General features: G+C 43.7%; 1 protein-coding gene across 5 annotated transcripts in view; it reads left to right on the top strand.

Moving 5' to 3' along the window:
* DOCK11 (dedicator of cytokinesis 11) overlaps nucleotides 1–16,297 on the top strand; it is a 67,964-nt gene extending 51,667 nt beyond the window's left edge. For 4 of the 5 annotated variants that reach the window (XM_072334668.1, XM_072334669.1, XM_072334670.1 and 1 more), the window contains 13 exons: nucleotides 1,855–2,037; nucleotides 2,745–2,858; nucleotides 4,227–4,442; nucleotides 4,525–4,582; nucleotides 6,051–6,157; nucleotides 7,123–7,245; nucleotides 7,885–7,998; nucleotides 9,352–9,498; nucleotides 10,111–10,321; nucleotides 10,633–10,823; nucleotides 11,444–11,544; nucleotides 13,014–13,152; nucleotides 15,777–16,297. In XM_072334668.1, the coding sequence (XP_072190769.1) occupies nucleotides 1,855–2,037; nucleotides 2,745–2,858; nucleotides 4,227–4,442; nucleotides 4,525–4,582; nucleotides 6,051–6,157; nucleotides 7,123–7,245; nucleotides 7,885–7,998; nucleotides 9,352–9,498; nucleotides 10,111–10,321; nucleotides 10,633–10,823; nucleotides 11,444–11,544; nucleotides 13,014–13,152; nucleotides 15,777–15,899 (1,827 nt within the window). In that variant the 3' untranslated portion in view covers nucleotides 15,900–16,297. Of the gene's footprint in view, nucleotides 1–1,854; nucleotides 2,038–2,744; nucleotides 2,859–4,226; nucleotides 4,443–4,524; nucleotides 4,583–6,050; nucleotides 6,158–7,122; nucleotides 7,246–7,884; nucleotides 7,999–9,351; nucleotides 9,499–10,110; nucleotides 10,322–10,632; nucleotides 10,824–11,443; nucleotides 11,545–13,013; nucleotides 13,153–15,668; nucleotides 15,682–15,776 lie in introns of all 5 variants that reach the window. The other variant, XM_072334671.1, reaches the window with a different exon arrangement.
* The last annotated feature ends 5,010 nt before the right edge of the window (nucleotides 16,298–21,307 follow it).

Here is a 21,307-nt window from a genome sequence, read left to right on the forward strand (position 1 = left end):
CAGGATCAGTCTCTAGCAGGGAGCTGCCTAGGGGTGCAAAGCTCGCTGTGAACAGGACACAGGAGCAACACAGGGAGAAATGCACAGGGAGAAGACTGGGGCTTGTTCTCCAGCAGGTTCCCAGGCAAAGTTTTTCCCCTTAGCACTGGTTTGGAAGTGTCTGATAAGTCTCTGCAGGCAGTCAGCGATTCATGCTGAGAGTCAATGCCAGCTATATTCCTTTTGGTATCCCTGTGCTGCCCATGCACTCCCAATTTCACATCACTTCAGCCAGCTCTGCGCTAATCCAAATTCTGAATGTGACCCCATCTCGCAATGGGGGAAGGACTGAATTACAACAGGCAGCAGTTACTTAATAGCTCCTTGCTCAAGTGCACACTTGATCCTCTTGGCCCCATTTTATTCACTTCTTTTCTCCCTTTTTTCTTTTTTTCCCCCCTGTAATTGTTTTCAGCAAGAGGCAGAGATCACCAAGTACTGGAGCAGTGTCTTCACACTCTTTTAACCTATGTGGCCCTGTCTAATGGTGTACTACACCCAGTGGAATACTCTTGCTAGACACAACTCCTTGTTTCCCATTTTAAAACCTGTTTACCAGCATGCCATGGTGGTGGTCCCCAGCAGCTCGGCTTAGTTTGGAGGGGATCTTTTCTGAATCACATATATTTAGCATAAAAGATAGAGGGCCAAGGTGACAGCTCCAGACTCTGACTTGGAGAATGCGAGTGAATACTTTGGCAGTATTTACTGTCATCTCCTATGAGGAGAAGGTGGTAGAACAGAGAGTTGGCTCGTAGACCATGCCCAGGATGATATGAACTGAGCAGACCTCTCCCCTGCATGGATGAGACCCCCGTGGTTATGGCTGTGCTAGGAAATCAGAGTGCCATCCCGCAGTACCCCAGCAGCCTCCGCTCCCCCAGCAGGCTCTGGTGTCACCCCTTGCGGAGGTGCGGAGGCGGCTGCATGTCAGCACCAAACCCTTCCTTCTTCTGCTTCCCTGTGCCCAGCCCAATGCAGTGGGGGTGGAAGGAAGCAGCGTGCAGTGTCCCCTCCCCACCAACCACCACTCCGACCGCAGGTGGATTGGCGTTCCAGCAAGCCCTGCACAGAGGTCTGCAGCTCTGAAATTGGTGTTTGCTTAGGGAACAGATGTGCTACAAGAGCGTGGGCCATTGGTTTTCCCCTTCCATTGCAAATCCCCAAGCCCTGCTCCCAAATGAGATGACTCGCACTGCAGTTTGGCTTTGTTCTGCTGCTTCCTGGGGCTAGCTCAGTATGGGGGACCAGGTCATGAGTCACCGTGTGTGTTAGGGGCTCTGGGACAAGCGTGTGCCTTGTTTGCATACTGGAACTCCTGAGAGAAGCCATACTTTTAGGTATTTTTTTCTGGGGTGTGTGGAAGTAGTGCTGCAGGCATCCAAGGATGTGTTTGCCAGCGGGCCTGTCGGAGGGCTCTGGCAGATATCTACCACAGCAGCCATTGGTAGGACCTCTCCTCTCTCTCTGACTGCCTATGTTTAGGGCTTTTGTAAGGGCATAAGACAGAATTCTGTCTGTTTGATGTGTTGAGAATCTGCCACCAAACCCAAATATTGTTTGGGATAGGGATAGATGGACATGCACAAGCACATCCCCAAAAAGCATGACAGCTAAGGATGGCAAGGAAATGTGGTTAAAAATAGGCCCTGAATGTATTCCCACAAGTCAGTATTGAGCACAACACTCTGGCAGAAGTTTTGCTTAGGCTTTCCAAGCTTCAGCCCAATGTACCACCCTATGCCCTTGCCCATCTGAGCCCTGTAGGTATAATTTTGTGGCGTATATTTGAATGTTTGCTTGTCTCTTGTGAAGTTTCCCTCAGCGTTTTTCAAGGGAAGGGTGAACATGTGTGCTGCCCTCTGCTACGAGATCCTCAGGTGCTGCACTTCGAAGGTGACCTCCACAAGGAACGAAGCCTCTGCTCTTTTGTATCTGCTGATGAGAAATAACTTTGAGTTCACCAAAAGGAGAACGTTTCTGAGAACACACCTTCAGGTGAGCAGCTGGGGAAAGGAGGGCGGTGGGATGCCTCACCTGTAGTGAATGGGTCTATCAATGTAGCTACGTCTCAGCTCCTGTCTATAGAGGAGCTCGTCCTTTATTTCTAAAGGGAGTGATCTGATATATGGACAAAAAGCTTCTGGATTTCCTGGCTTTGCCTAATCCCTGTTTTCAGTGATTGGCCCTGAGCCCTTTGAGTGCAATAAGATGCCATTAAGCACTCCATGTTGTTGTTTTTATGGAATTCCAGCTACAAGACACACCTCTGCTTTGGGTGCTGGCTGGGGTGGGGTGTGAGGGTGGCATAAGAGACACCTTCAGGGCAAGAGGAGGGATTTTGCTGGAGCTGCTTTTGCAGTGTTACTTTTTTGAAGCAAGTTTAGGTACCTAGAGGTGCAGATGGACGCTGTCTGGATTGCGATAAAACAGGGAAGGTGATGATAACTGGAGTACTTACTTCTGCATCAGCATTTGTATTAAGACTGTTATCTCATTAGTTCTGTCAACTTGCTGTTCAGTAAAGCATTTTGGCCCTCTGATGAGTGTTTGTGCACGGAAGATGAGACAGTGAAGCCACAACAACAGCCCTTGCTTACACTGTGGGAAAGATACGGTGTTTCATATGAGCTTTTTATGTACCTGTGACAATAAAGCTCTTCTACTGGGCTCGTTTAAGTAGTGCCCCTTTGCTGTCCCAACAGATAATAATTGCAGTGAGCCAGTTGATAGCAGATGTGGCACTCAGCGGTGGGACGAGGTTTCAGGACTCCTTGCTCATCATTAACAACTTTGCAAACAGTGACAGGCCTATGAAGGTAGGTTGGAGAAGTCACATCATGTGCTATCGGCCATTAATGCGAGATGGGGGATGTGCTCAAGAAAATCATGTTTAGTGTGAGCCTAATTAGTTCTAACTGTAAAATTTATAAGCCTGCACTGGTAAGTAATATTAATAAAGTCCTCTTTTGTAGACACTGATGGTTGTATTTCTTTGGAAAATAATTGTCTGCCTTTGTGCTGGAATAAACAGCTTCTATCCAATTCACTGAATAATAAATGATCACTACCATTTGCTCTATTGCACCCAGTACAGCTGCCAATGCTGGATTGAGAAAAACAGGAGAAGTTTTACAGCTCTGTGAGCTAAAGGAGTTGTAGCCTCAGTTAGGTGTTGAATTGCGATATAACAAACATCTATTATATATAGCTGAAAGAACCTCTGTTCCCTTCTGCACACAGATGTTGATAGGGGTTTCACTAATCCTCATTTTGCTGATATTATTTTACATTGTGCAACCACTGTTATATCCAGATTATGTACGTACATAGGGGCAAGAGTACGGGAGATTCCAGGACACTGAAGATGGTGCTGTGCACAGACACAGGCATCGCTGAGGAGATGGCACGTGGGCGAAGTGAGCCAGGCTCAGCACAGGGAAGAGAAAGATGAGGGGGCATCCAACTGGAGGTTTTAGAGAAGAGGAAGTCAGACTTGTCCCAGAGGTGTAGAGAGACAGGACAAGAGGCAATAGGCACGAGATGCTACAAGGGAAATTCCAACTTTACATAAAGAAAAATGACTTCCCAGAAATGTTCCCTTTTTGGAACAGGGACCAAAAAGGATGTTAGATATTTTTCCTTGGAGATTATCAAAACTTGGCTGGGCAAGCCTTGATCTAACTCGGTGCTGATCCTGCTTACAGCAGTGGATCAGCTGGAGCCTGTGTTTCTTTAATGCATTCCTGTGGTGAGGATGCCCGTGGGACTTGAGGAATTAAAGAGTGACCACATCAGACACTAACAGTCCAGATGGTGAACTCAGTGGAAAATGCTTCAGAAATGGTTTATGGTTCTGTTCTGTGGCGTTTGCATGCAAGGAGCACTTCTGTCCCACCCTCACCCAGCTTCTCAGCTTGCAGAAGTACCTGCTGCAGTTCAGCATGGGAATAGCCAATGTCCTGTGCATGCCCAGGTGTAAATACTTCTGATTGCATATTAAGGACTGTATTCTGTGTGTACCCTGAGTTCAACAGGTGAAACTGCAGTCAGTGTTATCTCCTATACTTTGCTTTTTAGATTGGCAGTAAGTGGAGTTTTGGCTCATGGGTAACAACAGTCACTGAAAAAGCCTGCCACACCTTTTGCCTCCATGTTTGCTTCTAATTAGATTTGTTTTGTATCAGGCAACTGCTTTTCCTTCGGAAGTCAAAGATTTGACGAAAAGGATTCGTACAGTGCTTATGGCCACTGCCCAAATGAAAGAACATGAAAAGGATCCAGAAATGCTGATAGATCTACAGTACAGCTTAGCTAAATCCTACGCAAGTACCCCAGAGCTACGGAAAACATGGCTGGACAGTATGGCAAAAATACATGTGAAAAATGGAGACTTCTCAGAGGTAATTCACATAATTAAAAACACGGTGCTTAGCAAGACAGATGTGGAGATGACACTTTGATTTTTCCCTTTGTGCTTTGCAGGCAGCCATGTGTTACGTTCACGTTGCAGCCCTCGTTGCAGAGTTTCTGCACAGGAAAAGTAAGTGCTCGCTGTTTGAGAAGCATGTGGCAATGCAGAGATGAGTGACAGTTTGACGAATGGTTATTTGTATATATCTTCTGAACAAGCTAAAAAGGAAGAAAAAAAAACCCTAATGTGTTATGGTGTGATGAAGGTATAAGATGATGAATATTTTCAAAGAAAGTAATCCAGGTGTTACTGAGCTGGTCAGGTCTTCTTAGGTAGTCACGATGGCGCTTCTCTGAGTAAAATAAGAACCAACACATCACATCTTGGTTTAAATGTTTGGATGTGTTTCACACCGGGAAATGTGCTCATGGGGGAAGCCCGTGTTAAAAACTGTCTGCCAGTATGTTCATCAGAAGTATCACTAGAGTCAATATGGGAAACTATAGGAGAAAGTAGTCAAAATTTAGTCAGAAAATGAGGCGATAGCCTAACTATACAAATGTGTAACCTAACTATACAAATATGTAAAGAGCAACCAGGAAAGAAAAAAAAAAGGGTGTGTTGTGGTTTAATGCAAAACAGGAAGCAGGGACAGACTCACGTGTTCTCAAGTGGCAACACAACAATTTTGCAGGTTTTCTTGTAAATATCAATTCTCCGGTTGATACATTGACCACATTTCACATCTCTGTGCGAGGATGTGGTGCTGAGAGGGACTTAGCCTCCCACTGCTTTTCATGTTAGGCTGCACAGAAGAAGACTGCAGGCACTGCCTTGGCAGGAAAAGTCTCTAAGGGCCTTGCTCAGGGGGCTGGAAGTCCCTCCACGTTCTGTACTTCGTGTTGGCTAAGTGGGAAGAATCAGAGCATGCTTATTTGATACGTATACAGACTTCACATGGCTGCAGAGGGGAAAGCATTGAAAGTGGTCATTCTTGATGTGTGCACCAGAGGCTGCCGACCACAACCCCCATGTGATCATAAACACAGAGGAGAACTTGTTTAAAATAAAAGGAACAAGTCAAATGGAACATCAAGTGAATACCTTGAGTTATTTCTGTCACTGACGCTCTTTACGTATATGTATGTGTAAGGCTGGAATTGGTTCAGTACAGGCTGAACTACTCGAAGCTTTGGGGTGCATCAAGAAGTGTGCTTTTACTGCTAGGAGTGCACAGCTCAGTCACTTCCTACCCAGCTTTCCAGTATCTCATCTTCTGTGCAAAAATACATCCTTGTTATTCTCTCCTGGCTTTCAGTCAGTTGCAGGCCATTAGGTTGGTCAAAGGTGACTTTGGGTAGCACGCTGAAAGATCTGTTGTGCTTGGTGTTAATCACATATCAGAAAAGACTCCTGTGGCAAATGGCTGGGGAGATTCTGATGCGTTCAGTCCTATCATAGCAAATGAGCAGCAAAAATGGTAGTCAAGTCCTCTGGTGCTTGTAGGACTTCATTATCAATGGCTTCCTTAGCCATTGGAGTAAGATGTATTTGAAATAAATTAGTCCATGAATCCGTTTGCCTTTGTCTACTACAGAACTCTTCCCCAGTGGATGCACTGCCTTCAGGAAAATCACTCCTAACATTGACGAAGAAGGTGCAATGAAAGAAGATGGCGGGATGATGGACGTACATTACAGTGAGGTGAGGTCACGTAGCACAGACTGCAAGAGTTCTGATAACCAATTAAGATTTAGTTTTAGACTCACCATGAGCTGTAACAAATTATAATTGCACACTGAATTCTGCATAAAAGACTGTTCCGTGGCAATTTCCCAAGGGAAATCTGCACTGGTGGACTTTTTTTGTGTGCAATTCAGATACGTAAATCTGGTATAGCTTTTTGGTTCCTTTGAAAGGCTTTTCTGGCCCTGAGACTGAAAAAGCTATACCACAAACTTTGCTTGCCATGTTATGCAAATGCTAACTCTCTCCAGCACAGGACAGCACAGCATAGTATTTTCAAGGAGGTACAGAAGGTTAGCAGTCAAGCTCTGCTGAGCAGGAAGTCAACTCAGGTTCCCCTTGAGTTAGGGCTGTGCTGCCATGGCAGCAGAACAGTCAGAAACCAAAGCAGGGCACGGGGGAAGTGAGAAGATCCTCCTGTAAGTAATAAAGACTCACAATTGCTTCTGCACCAGCCCTATGCATTGGGTGAGCCGTGTGGCTGAGCAAGGTGGCTCTTGAGTGTGCATTCTGCTTGAATGTCCGTTCATCAGTGCTGGGCCTGGGGATCCCCAGCAGCATATCTCACTGCTCTTGTACACACGTTCCTCAAGCGTGTTTCTTAGACGTGTACCCTCACTCTTCCAACACTGTCACCTCCATATCCTTTCAAAGCTTTGGCATGTTCTTAGGAGGTACCTAAATAACCAAGGGATACTTGCTTACTATTGTGCAAATGAGTTATTAATAATTAAGCTTTTTTAAAATAGGGTGGTTCTATTTTTCCATTCAAAACTTACAGGATACCTTTGAAAAGGCCAGGAACACTCAGTGTTCAGACTTCTGTAGCTCTGGCCACAACATTGGAACTTAGTAAATGATCTGAAGCTCAAATGATCTATCTTCTTTTTGACTTCACATCACCCATTCGGTTGCTCTTGTAGGAAGTCCTAGTGGAGCTGCTGGAGCAATGTGTGGATGGTCTGTGGAAAGCAGAGCGTTACGAAACAATTTCTGAAGTTTCCAAACTGATCATTCCTATTTATGAAAAGCGGCGTGAATTTGAGGTACGCGTTTTGAACTCGTTGGCGTGTGTCGGGTTGTTTCACAGGTTGCTAGGAACAAAGTGAGGAGCTTGTATTTCTGATGTTGGATTAATTGGGACGGCATCAGTGTAGCACACGCTGTGCTTCAGTGCTGGTCATTAAACAAGTCAGTGAAAGATAATACAGTGAAAGGAGTTAAAGCTTTGCTCCTTCCCAGCACCTGGTGTGATCTGTGCTCTGGTAAGGTTCTGCTGCTGAACAGTGCTTCCCTTTCCCTCCCTCTCCCATGACCTATCCACATCAGGACAGCATCCAAATCTGCAACTGAAGTTTGGAGAAGTCTTGATGTATTTTTTTTTTCATCATAAATCTGTTTATAATTAGAAAAAAAGAAAAAAAAAAAGAAAATCACTGAGGAGAATACTGCAAGCTTCTCTACCCTTAAAGGCTTAGTCAGGGAACGTGCTCAGACTGTAGGTCCAGTCTTCTCTCTAGGGACAGCAGTTTTATTACAGTTTGTGGTATCTTTCAGGGCTGAAGCCTGAAATTCTGGTTTGAATCCTCCAGAGGATTGTGTTCAGATATTTCAGTAGCTTCCAGCATTAGTTAGAATTTCCTACTTGAAGTTCTGCTTTAAAAACATCAAATTTTGCTTTCCAGAAACTTACTCAACTGTACAGAACACTTCATGGGGCATATGCTAAGATACTGGAGGTGATGCACACCAGGAAGAGGCTTCTTGGAACCTTTTTCAGAGTGGCATTTTATGGACAAGTAAGTATAGGCACAGGCTCACCAGCTACTGCTCACCTGGCATGCTACCCCATTCAGCTGCTTCTCAGGCAGGTCTTAAGCTGAAAAGCCCGATAGCACCACAGCATGGGCTGCTGCCTTTAGGGTACCTTCCAACCCAAGCCATTCTGTGATTCTGTGATTCTAAGTAACTGGAAAAACTGACATCTAGTGCTTGGAGTCTCAAGGAGTGTGACCTTATCACATCTTCTGAGCCTGAAGGCGGTTTTTCCAACTAGCCTAATGAAGTGTGTTACATCTCATCTCCCACGTGTCTTTGGATGTTCTTCTTCAATTTGTGGCCCCATAACTCTGGGGGAAATGCAGGTCACCTCTCTAAAAAATGCTATATCAATGGAACTAGCCCTGCCTTTCCCAGTTCCTTCTTTTAGAGCAATTGATGTGTACCCCTGAAACCATCCTGGGTTTGTACCTTTGAACACCACTGTCACTTGAAACGCAACATAGCTGATCACAGACTTCTGCTGCAGCAAACATTTGGTTCCAGACTTAGTACTCTCGATACGTGAAACAGATTTAACTGCTAATTTGGTTTTCTAAAATCTACAGAAATACCCGGGTTAAATTACGGTGGCTAACATCATCCTGACAGCCAATACGTGATCCAGTTTTGCACTTTACACCTTTGCCAGCTTTATTTTGTTAGCTGCACCGAGATCCTTTTAGCAGCCTGTCACAACTCCTGACCGAAGCAGCTTGACGAAGCATGAGGCTTTCCCACTGTTTCCGTTACAGGAAGGACTGGTGATGCAGGCACAATCTTTGCTGCAAGTTTTTCTCTACTTACCACAAATATTCAGAGTTCCACTTCCCTGAATACGAGAGAAATCAAAGCAGCGGAAGCACGTTTCTTGATTTATTGCTTGGAGTCCCCGTTGGCTTACACAAAACCCTCTTATTTCCAAATTTCACATGGCTCAGCTTTCAGGCCTTACAAAACTTTGTTTTTCTACTTGTTCTGTATGCTTTGTTTTTCTGCTTTTTGTCCTGGTTGCGTCTTTCCAACCTTTCTCAAAGACAACCTCTGGCCAAACCCCTCTGCCACACTGTTTGGATTTCTTGTTAGTCATACTCAGGCCTTTGTGCTTAATGATGATGTGTTTGTATTGGTCGAGGATAAAATTTCTTTACGCAATATTTGAAGGAATCTGTTAGACAGACCACACAGAGCCTGTGCAAACCGTAGCCTTGTAAGCCTCACTGACATTCTGAACTGTTAGTAGGAGGTTGCTTTCAAACCAGCAAATCTGAAAGAATGTTTTCCAAGCAAAGAAACTCATCTATTCCTCATGACTTGTCTGTGATTAATGCTAGACGTTCTTTGAAGAAGAAGATGGGAAGGAATATATCTACAAAGAGCCGAAGCTGACAGGCCTTTCCGAGATCTCCTTCAGACTTCTTAAACTTTATGGAGAAAAATTTGGGTCGGAAACTGTAAAAATTATCCAGGATTCTAATAAGGTAAAATTAAACTGCATGTACAAGCTAGTGAAATGCAGTGAACGTCAGGGCCACATACCAGATGAGTGTGACATAAATATTATTCTCTAGGGTCTGGGACTACGTTGGGCATAGAATATCTACCTGTTTATGCTCACTGCAAAGGGCTGTACACTCCCTTGGGTTGCAACTATGGATTCATCTGGGTTACTAAAGGCAATATTGGAGACCTCAAAGGTTTTGTGCAAGCCTGCAGATTTGCATGCTATAGCACAGTGCTGCACGAGTAGTAGCTTGTGGCCTGGAACCAACATGGTTGTATTAGAAGGCCTGAGTAACATGTGAATGTTGCTGCATTGATGGGTAGCGTGATATGGCTTCTTCCAGGTACACCTTTTTCAACACCAGATGAGGTATTTTTTGTGCTGCAACCTCACAGCCTCTTGTGTCTGCTAGCTCACAGTCTAGCCATCCCTGCTGAGGTCAAAGGGGGTGCTTGATGTGTCATTCACATGCATGCAATGGGGCTGGGACAGGAGGGAATCAGAGTATTCATCAGGTCCCAGGAGATAAATTAAACAATTGTAATTACTAACCTTTGTTTTTCTAGTGTCTAACTCTCTTGTTTCACAGGTCAACATTAAGGACCTTGACCCCAAGTACGCTCATATTCAAGTGACTTACGTGAAGCCCTATTTTGAAGACAAAGAAATTTCTGAAAGGAAGACTGAATTTGAAAGGAATCATAATATCAATAGATTTGTATTTGAGACTCCTTACACTTTATCTGGAAAAAAGCACGGCAGTGTGGAAGAACAGTGTAAAAAAAGGACCATTCTAACCAGTAAGTTAAAGCAATAGGTACCAGCAACTAATTATAGACTTATTTTAGCTCATAAAAATGTCCCAAAAGAGTCAGAAATTCTCTCCAATTCTTATTCAGAATTGTGGTATAATAATCTGGTTGGGAGGGGGAATTTATCTTACATTTCTATGGGCAAGTTTTGATAAATGCATAAATGATGCTGTTAAATTAGAGCTTTGTTCGGGATTTCACCCCCACCAAGTAAAACTGAGGGCAAGGATCTGTCTGTATGTACTTCTGTTTACTGAACAGCTTTTCAATCCATAAACTTCCTTTGCTGTTTCTGCCAGCTTCGAACTCCTTTCCATACGTAAAGAAGAGAATTCCAGTCAATTATGAGCATCAGGTTAATTTAAAACCAATTGATGTTGCAACTGATGAAATAAAAGACAAGACAGCAGAGCTGCAAAAGCTCTGCTCTGCCGCTGAGGTTGACATGATCCAGCTGCAGCTCAAATTGCAAGGCTGTGTTTCTGTGCAGGTAAGACTTGATAGCTCTTGGGCATTACACTGACAGACACATCTCAGAGAGTCATCTTTTCACAGCACAACTCGTTTGCTTTCCATAAATGATTAACTGCCTAGTTTGCAGCCATCAGCCATCGGCCTGCCACTTACACCAATGAGTGGCTCGAGACAATAAGCATTTTGTCCAGTGGTGTTTGCAGTGCTAAGTGTTACCGTACATTAACTGGCCTTGGAAGTGTGTTGAAATATACTTGATTCTTTAAGATTGCACTGGTAAATATCAGGCAGAAATAACCTCTCTGTGAACCTGACTTTTTTCCAGCCGGATACATGACTTTAAGACTCAGACCATACTGCTTGCCAAGCAGAAGTATGAAGAAAGTATGAGGAAACAGACTCCCTTCCTCCTCTCTATCTCCATTTATCTTTTGGGCTTTCAAAACCTAGATAGAAAAACTAATAGTCAAATTTAGAGACTTCAGCTTGCGCTGGTGATACTAGTAGTGCAGAACTGGTGGCATTCAAATAACATGATAATGGTTTTCAAGTCTTAAAACATGGTTCTAACCTTCTGAAATGCCCTTAGTGACTCACAGCTGTGGCACAAATGACTTTTTACTTCTTTGGTTCCAGGTTAACGCTGGTCCCTTGGCCTATGCCAGGGCTTTCCTAAGTGACAGCCAGTCCAGCAAATATCCTGCTAAGAAGGTGAATGAGTTGAAAGAAATGTTCAGGTAGGATTTCTAATGTAATAAAAAATAGCAGCTGGAACACAATGCTGTCTTTTTTAGGTGTGTTTTTGTATGTCCCCGAAGTCAGCAGATGCTGCATGCTCAGGAGTTTCTTACAAAGATCCGTGTGTCACAAGCTGCTCAGACACAGGGAAAAAAAACCAATATAACAATATATGTCAGGTCTTAGAGTTGCAATTTCCATGCTTGAATGCCTTATTCAATTATTTGCATCGGTATTTGAGGTGGTAGTGTGAAGAAAGAAAGTTTGAAAACCAGAGGCCTGATAGTCGTGTTCAGGGCCCTTTCATACTGTGCATAGTTTTCCCATCTCTCCAAAGGGATTTTTAACTACATAATGATGAAGTATTTTGAAACAAATCCCATTCCAGTTTGTGGGGAACCATCGTTCTTGATTCTGTCTAATTTTGGACACTACACAACTTGCACATGCATTTTTCTATCTCTCTCCAGCCCTTCACAGTAGATGCTTTGAACGTGGCCTTTTACCTCCCACTTGAAAGTGTCCCCCAAGACCCAATCAGGTGTAGCTCTCGATTTACCTCAGGGCTATGTGTGTCCCCATGCTTTGCCACACTGCTTTCTGGACCTCCCAGCAGCTAGCAGTTGCCCACCAGCTCCTATATTTATTGCTTGGGGCTGGTGGTTCCCATTTTACCCACTGGTAACTTATGGACAGAGCAGCATTTGGGTCAATCCTGTTTACCTTCATCAAGTGACCAAGCAAACCATGGGAGGAATCAGTAAATAATCTCTGCAAATCTGCCATGCACGGCTGCAGAGCAGAGGTAATATTTTTCTTTACTTTCCAAGCCTGCTCTGCAGCCAGAAAGAGAAACCAAACGAAATGTGTTTCTCACACACATACACACACACACACACACACACACAAAACATCCTGGAAAATCCCAGAAATGCTTGTGTTTTTGTTATAGCCTCAGTTAAAACAATTAATTAATTGATTAGAAGGAGAATTATGCATGTGAAATAAAGAGAAGAAAATGAGAAACCATGAAATGAGTAGCTGTGAAAATAGTATTAGAGCTCCACGTGATCTGAATTTCTTCCTGGAGGGTGTGCCTGCTGTTAGCAATTTGACCTCAGATGGACTAAACCGTGTGCACCTGACCATGGCCTGCCTCTGTGACCCCACTGGCAGCTGGTTGGGCTCCCCTGGGATCTGCTCGCTGTGTGTGATACACAGGCTCTGGATTAGGTCAGAGACCAATGTGTTGGACTGCAGGTGTGTGCCCCATTTGGTGCCTATGTAGCCTCCAAGGAGCTCCTTCAGAAAGCATAGTCCTGCATTGCAGTCCTTTCCCATTCTCTGATCCACTGTGCTCAGGATGGCCCTCGAAAGTGACTTGGAGAAACAGGAAGATGTGGTTGTCTGCTTCAGTAGAGGACTGGGAAATGGGTCATGCCTTAAAGTTCATTCTTTTCCTCCCCAGGAAGTTTATACAAGCCTGTGGAATTGCTCTGGAGCTCAACGAGAGACTCATTAAGGAGGATCAAGTTGAGTACCACGAGGGACTAAAATCAAACTTTCGGGATATGGTGAAAGAGCTTTCGGACATCATCCATGAACAGGCATGTACTGCATGTCAGGAGCCCACAGACGTGGTTCTCTGTGCTTGAAAACTAGCTAATGCTGAAAACTCACTGAAAACTAATAGAAAACAGCTCATGTTATCAATGACACGATTAGTTTTCCATTCCATCTTAGCTGCATGAACAGCAATAAGCAAGGGTGACAGAGCATTGGAACAGGGGGGTTATGGGGTCTCCTTCACTGGAGAATATTCAAGACCCACCTGGATACTTTCCCATACAACCTGCTCTGGAGAACATGCTATAGCAGGGGGTTGGACTCAATAATGCCCATTCCTACCCCCACAATCCTCTCGTTCTGTGCCAGAAAGTCTCATCCTGGTGCTGGTATGAAATTTGGAGTCTCCAATGACTCGTGTCGTTGGTTTCCTGGTCATCAGAATTCTTGTGCCATGTTTGGCTTCGTGTTTTCTACGTTGCAGGAAAGCTGTGATAAGTCACAGATTGAAATTCTCTGCCCAAATTTCCATTTCCTCAATTATATCCTGCTTTCCCCTTGTTGTTTTTAATCCCTTTAAAGGATACTTTCTTTGAACACTGACCAAATACCAACCATCTGCACACACTGTGGAGATATCTGGTGCTGCCTTCCATCATCTGCTTCAATGTTCTTTTGGATCTTTCTAGGAAAACACATTTGGAAAGTAGCATCAGAGAGGTGCACACCTTCCTACTATCGTGCTGTGAAATACAATGAGAGCTCTCTGAAGTAGCATCTGCTTTCCTATTTTGCCTTCATTATGACCAAAAGATTCATGGTCATGGTATTCAAATGGCAGCAAGCACGTGAGACGAGCATTGCTGACTGTTGTGATTCATAGGTCTTGAAAGTTAGGAGAGAGTTTCCAAAGTCTCCTGCTGATGTAATGTCTTTTGTCTTCTTATGGCTTTGATGATATACAGCTAAACTTTGCTTATTTGCTTTTAACACAACAATCCCGTGTTTGACAGTTAATTAAAACTACAGCAGTCCCTGATAAGAGGTAAATCCCACAGGAATTGGAGCAGTTGTTCGAAGGAACACAAAAAATAACCAAAGTGCACCGGGCTGCTTTTTCTAAGTCAGACTTATGCACAGTAAAACTATGGTCAAAGGCTTAAAAATTAAAAAGGACCATACCATTTCAGGGGAACAGGATATGGAGTGTCATGATGGGGCTGAATTTTATTGTAGAGATATAAAACAGGATGTGTTTGTGAACAGGTGATTGCTGTGTCCCCTCTGTGTTGGATTTCCCTGCTATTCCGCTCAGACCACCTTTCTCTTAGTGGTCTCTTCCTTTAGCACGCTCGTTTTTTTTCACATGCATGGCCTCCCTTGTTGACTTCGCTGCTGAATTTTGTTGAGAACTGTTTGTTATAGGAGTCGCCACCTGCTTACTCCGTGCTGTTTGCAAATGCACTCCTCCAGGACATCAGATTTGCATGCAGCTGCTGGAACTTCTGTGGTTTCTGAATTCTGCAATAGTCAAATGGGAAACAAATCACTCAGTTCTGCACTGTGGCAGCACTACAGTTAAAATTATCCCGGAACAAAGAAGTACCGTTATAGCACGCCCAATGTTTTTTACATATTTACAAATGCAATTCTGTTCTCTGATTAATGTGCAGAATAGTGCAGCAACTGAAATGTCAAAGTGATTTGCTCATTCGGAAGGATATATTTTCACTTTCTTCTGTGGGTCTGTAGTATTTTGTGTTAAAATATGGTGTTTACGAGCACTGTTCTTAATAGTAGCTCTTACAAGATGTGGATAACCGCTTACTTGAACTTTGTACTGCCATCAAATGAGCTCAATGTCTGACAATTTAAAACAGCGTGCATTCCTCTCCTGCAAAGTTAGTCAGTTAAACATGAAGGTACATTATATTCATTGAGGGTTCTTATTACAAACAGGTCCTTCCCTAAGTGTGTTCAGTGCCGCAAAGCACAGGCAGCGCACTTAGTGAAGGTGACGGGGCAGAAGGGTCAGTCTGTGACCGTCCTACTGATATTTTAATTAATGGAAACATGAAAACAACTGGTAAGCTGCAACCAGATGGGCACAAGAAGCCTCCGAGTGGAGGGTGCCCAGAAGCTGTCGCTGATGGCCCATCATCTCAGTTTGCTGAATGTAAATTCAGACAAACTCTGATGAATCACGGGGTAAAAACACACTCAGCTCTAGGACAGCTCTACTGTTGCGCTAAGATTCAATACTGTAAGGCTTCTTTCGGGTTAGAGAGTACAGAATCTTGCCACGTGGCACAGATGTAGTGGTGTTTGCTGCACTTAGCTGCATATATCCCCCATGCTAAGTATTTAGATCTGATTTTTATTGATGCTAAGACATAATTTAAAAGGTCTGTAGGAGAAAATTGTTTCTTTCCTAGACTGGATAGTCATAACCAAAGGCTATCTGGTAATGTACAGAAGGGTGTATATATCTGAATGCCACAGAAATCGCTAAATCACTGTTCTTTCTCATTTTTGTTATGCTGCCTTTGTGAAACAGCTCTGAAGACAAGGTTGGATATCTCTTTTCCCATACCTTTTTGAACAACATCCTTATAGTAACAAACTGAAACCTATAGTGTGCTTGTTGCTGTTCTGTTCTGTCTAGATGTACCACGAAGACCCGATGCATTCGCCGTGGATGCACGACTCCTTGCACGTCTTCTGCGCCATCAGCGGCACATCCAGCAATGGAAGCTACTGCTCTCTCAGACCCACTGCTGAAATATAAACGTGTTGGTGACATTGTACAGAGCTTTCTCAGGAATATTTGGAACTGTCTAAAGGATTTTTTGAAATCCACCATGAGCAGAGGTTTGGTTTTTTTCCTCCCCCTTGAGTTTACCGTGCTTTCAGACAGGGTTCTTGCTGCTTCTGCTGAGCGACATGGAAAGTGCCTGGACATTGCACCACTGTGCTTCTTTTTTACCTTTTTTTTTCTTTTTTTTTTAAAGCTAAGTCTATAACCGGACATGGAAAGGCAGTTACCCAAGTATGCATTGAACTGCAGAACAAGGAATTGAAACGATAATGGTTTATGTAAAGTTGTACAATGGGATATAATAAAATGTAAAACTACTTTGTAAATAGAAGGAGCATAGAGTATATAGACATTAGCACTGTATAATATTTGCTGCTAAAAGCTTTTGGGGGTGGGGGGGAGGGAAATGGGAAGGAGAAACTATAGTCACTGTAAGAGATCTTCCCCTTCTAGAAAGGGACCTGGGGCCCAGATGTCCCCAGTTGCACTCTCACAATAAGAGTAAAGTCAACCCTGGTCCGGAATAGCTAAAACTTAATTCAGAAATGATAATTGTTGTACATCCTCTGGGCAGGTGGTTGTAAAGTAGCCTCCACAAGGATTTCCTCTAGCTGGTTTGAATTCCGGCTAACCTTTTCACATCTACAAAAGGATGGATTGTAGCCACTAAGGACAACCCGAGAGCTTTGTCATTTGGTAGCATTTTATCCTCTTTATCATTCACGGTCTCACACAAATATAAACTCTGAGGACACCTGGAAGTGGGTTGGGAATTGCAACATTCCAATAAAATTCTTGTTATCTGTGAGATGTGTAGTTTAACAAAGTGCGGTGCATTGAAATGAAATAGCTCAGACCTGACTGGTGTTAACATCACATGACGTGCATGATCCCTCCCGTGGAGCAAATCTGGTTTCTGAAAACATGTTATTTTTGTCCAACAGGTGTTGGAGAAAATATATTCGCCATCATTCTGTTACTGCTTTTTCTCCTCTCCACAGCTTTGATAACATTGGCTCTGTCTCCGTAGGGAAGGAGAAAACATATCAGGAATTCTTTTATCCGACAACATTTTTGAAGTCTGTGTTTTTCAAAATCCCATCAGCTGTAAATACGGTTGCAGACATTCGTATGGGAAGATGTGGGGTTTTTAATGAGATGTAACAAAATGCCATAATAAAAGGACTCCAGCCTAGGTATTTAGCTTGGCTACAGTGCTGATAGAATGCTAAGCTGCTCATTTCTGTCACAAAAATCATCTTCAAGTAGTAAAAGAGCCACATTCCAAATGTTTATTGAGTGTGATTCAAAGTATCTGAAATTGTCTTTTGAGAAACAAACATTGTGATCCATGAATCCACCCGTGAGTTATTGCAAGCAACACACTGATCTGGCAACATGACCAACAGGCCACATTTCTGCTTGTGTGTGCTCTCATGCCAAGCAGGCTCTGCATTTAGCTTGCAAGAAAGAGGAAGAGAGATTAGGACATGTGAGTATGGTTTCCTACCTTATTGATATGAATCTTTCAGCAAAGGACATAGAAGGGCAGAGAGTTTTCCAGCTTTCTAAAAGGTGATGAAGCTGTTTTAGTAGTGGATACGTTAGAAGGTTTTTTTGGAGCTAGTAATACTCCACACACTGGTACTGAAGACCTGTTTGGAAAATACCAAGAAATGATGAGATTTGGACATACTAAAACTCCTGAGCTGTACCTCTTAAATAGCACAGAGAATCTAATTGTTCTCCTGGAGTTGCAGTGAGATCCTTGTTCACATCTCTGTATGTCTCGGATGTTCCACATTATCATGCATGGATGAATTTTCAATTGTTATTCCTTATTGTTGCTGAAATTCCAGCAAAATTCTTGCTCATGTCTCTGGATGTCTCTAAAGTTCCAAGCTGAACTTTTGTCTTCTAATTCTGTTGTTGGTCTTGGAGCTGTCATTTCAATGTAATGTTAATGTAGAAAGTTGTAAATCAGCCAAAAAAAAAATGTCTTTGATTCATGTCCAATTAGCACACGTAGAGCTAATGAATAACAAAAACACTCATTCCTTAGGGATTTGTCCCCTGTTCCTACAGCTAAATAATCCAACTGGATGTAAAGCAGAAAAATCTCAAAGGAAAAGGTGCCTTTTTGACATGGGATATAATGACGCTGTTGACAAACCAGCTTGGCCTTGCTTTGTGTTTGTGCCAATCTGAAAACAATAGGGAGTGATCAGTAGACTGCAGGATGCTGCGTCCGTCATTACTCCTATCTTTGGGCAACCCTGCCCGGAAGGTTCTCCCATTTTCCCTTCCTATCCTTTTCGTAAGTAATCGTTACCATTGAAATAAGTCCTCCGTTGTTTTTTCTTATTTCTGGTTGCAGTAACTTAATTCACAGACAGCTTTTCTAACATCCCTATAGCTGCACGTACATATTCTACCAGTAGAACTCTAACGACTAATGCTGCATAATTGCTGTCTAACCTGTCAAGTTTCCAGAACAAATGCGTTGGTCATTTTGCAATCACTCTGCTGTTTGCATAAAGGGAGAAGAAGTGAGTAAGGTTCCTGGCAGCGAGGACTGGGAGCACCATTCTGTGCATTGGGACTTTTTTGGATCGTTGTGTGTTAGAGCCAAACAGTTTAAGGCATGTAGAGCCGCCCAGGGTCTGCCAGCACTCGGTACACAAGAACATACCTTAGAGATTTGTTCACCTGCATGAGATGGAGCTGGCAAAGCATCAGTATTTACCGTTGCCTCCGGCACGCGGCTTTTCTCCCTGCACACAGGTTAGAAAGTGGTATCTTAAGACATCTTTTCAACGTTTCTTTCAAAATATAAAAGCCTGGGACACAGAATTTCCTGCAGCTGAGGATATTTCTGCACCCTTCTTAATGGTCTGAATTTCTCCCACGATTTCCCATCTTTCCACGAGATGGGGTAACAGATGGGAAATCATGGCTGTGAGGATGCCTGTAGTGTGTGACGTGACCACCTTGCTCATGTGGAGCCAGTGATGTCAGACGCATAACATTTCAGTTCTTCTGGATGTAATTTACTCTCTTTGTATGTGATTAACACCTGATGCTGGCAAGTCGTAGCAGAAGGGCTTTTATGGTGTGTGTTGGATGGCCGTGTCTTGTACAACCCCGGTTAACTCCTGCGATGACAGAGCAGCACCTCCCATTCACCTCTGTTGTGACCCAGAGTAACTTTGGCACTGAGTAATACACAAAGCAACTCCAGAGAATCCTGAGGTGTTCCTGCACCACTCTTTTTGTCCTTGTCTTGTTCTTGGAGAATCAATAATTTCAACAAGAAGGGTAAATTCATGTTCAATTCAACCCAAGCTTACTGGACACTTTATTCCAGTGCACTCTCGAAGACTACAAAATGGAAAAATAAGTGTTGCAAATGATATACTTTTCTTAGGTTCCTTTTTTTCCTCCCCCTTCTCTGAACAACAGAATGGGAGAACTGAAGCTGACAGCACAGCTAAGATGCTGGGGACCAAAACCCTTCAGATGTGCCATTGTATGCACTGTCTCCAAGGTTAAAAAAAGCACTTTCAGATGTGTAAGCGCACAAAGTCTTAAAAGGACTAAACTGAATTATTTATTGGGAAATGGAAGAAGTTGACTCAGAAATACCACAGGAGCACAGATGCCACGCGTCCTTCTCCAAGGATCCTAGAAATGTGATTCTTCAGGAAACCAATGACTGAGACATAGGAATGTATACAGATTTAGAACAAAGCGTGATTCACCAGTGAGGAAATAAAGTGGCAAATCTGCCTGTTTTCCTACAAAAGTGTTCGGTAAGTTCACGATCAGGGTTTTGCTGTGCTGTGTAGTTCCAGTTCTCAAATCAGGACTCGTGCTCTTTGGGAACACATCTCCAGTCTCTCTTCTCCCACTAACTCAGCTGATGGGTAGGTTCAGTTGCCAGGATATAAGAAATATACCAACCCAGGCAGTTGCAGCAGCTATACATGGGATGCAATGGGAGTCAGTAACAGCACTGCTACCACCTCACTTCTATTGCTGCTTCTGCTGCTCTCCCGTGCAGGATTCTTACAAGTCTTGGCAAAACAGCTGCAGAATCATTCCCACCTGTTTGGGAACAATGGGAGCTGAAGGAGCCACTCCCTTGCCAAATACATAGGTGAATCAAACAGAGCTTGAGCTGAGCAGAGAAGTTGCATTTATAGTACCAATGTTTTGGAGACAGATATGATTTTTTGGCACAAGCATGCCTGGTTCCACATCTACCCAAGAGGGCTCTTTGAGGGATTTTGATTTTATTCCACATCATCTCTGGATTCTATAAATACTAGTAGCAGCTTGCAGACAGCTCACAGAGTTATGAGGCTGTTAGGAGCACATGCGCTTTGAAACTCTTGGCCTGACCCGAAGAATACTGAGGTCAAAAAGGGAGAGGCACGCTGAGTCAGATAGGGTTTTTTCAGCAGTGTTTTTTTGGATGTTTGTGCCTCCGATCCAACTGCGTTCTAATCAACCCGGCTCTTCTTTGAATTGACCCCATCCATCTTTTGAAGAGCCTTTAACTACATCATCTGAGATCTGAAGTATCCACAGAAGCTGCTGCAAGGTCAGACAAGATGAGGGAAGAACTTTGTGATCGACGTGGGGCGACTGAAGATCTCTGCTCTCAGAAAGGACAGTCCCACCCTGCCCAACGCTGCTCATCACTGCTGCCTCTTCTTGCACCCAGTCACCAGGCAGCCACACGACGTTACACATCTCATTCACCTTTTAACCTGATTTAGAGAATGAGTATGGGGGGAAACAAAGAAAGGAAAAGAAAAAAGCAGCACTGTTGATTTTTGGAACTTGTCAGCAAAGTCACTGTGCAGCCCCATGACTGCATGGCTGGACATGGCAGGAGCACGCAGCCAAGGGCAGCTCACCTGTGTCATCTTACACTGATGTAACCAGAGGTGATGCCATGTGCCAGATTTATAGAGCACATTATATTATATTTAATAGAGCCTTTCAGAAGTACATCAGGTGTGTCGGCATGAGGTCCAGGCACCGTGACGCAGATTCATTAGCTCAGAACATCAGGAAGCACGGGGCTTGCAACAGCAAGATGCGGGACGGGACTCACTGAGATTGGGAAACAGGGAGTCTCAGGGAGGTGGTGAGGATCAAAGCGTTCAGCAGGAGCTCCAGTTGCACTGAGACATGGACGGAAAAACTGATAGCAGTAAGAGCTGGGACAGGGAGAAACATTGCTTCTGCCTCTGACTGCAGGCAGGCAGCCAATAGGCTGAGCTGAGCCCCGGCTGAGTGCCTGGTGCCGCGTCCTGGGAGATAGAGTGGACAAAACAGAAAGAGGGAAGGAAAGAAAACATTGAGAA

This window comes from Excalfactoria chinensis, chromosome 4 (genome assembly GCF_039878825.1).
Source record: "Excalfactoria chinensis isolate bCotChi1 chromosome 4, bCotChi1.hap2, whole genome shotgun sequence".
In the NCBI taxonomy this organism is placed as follows: domain Eukaryota; kingdom Metazoa; phylum Chordata; class Aves; order Galliformes; family Phasianidae; genus Excalfactoria; species Excalfactoria chinensis.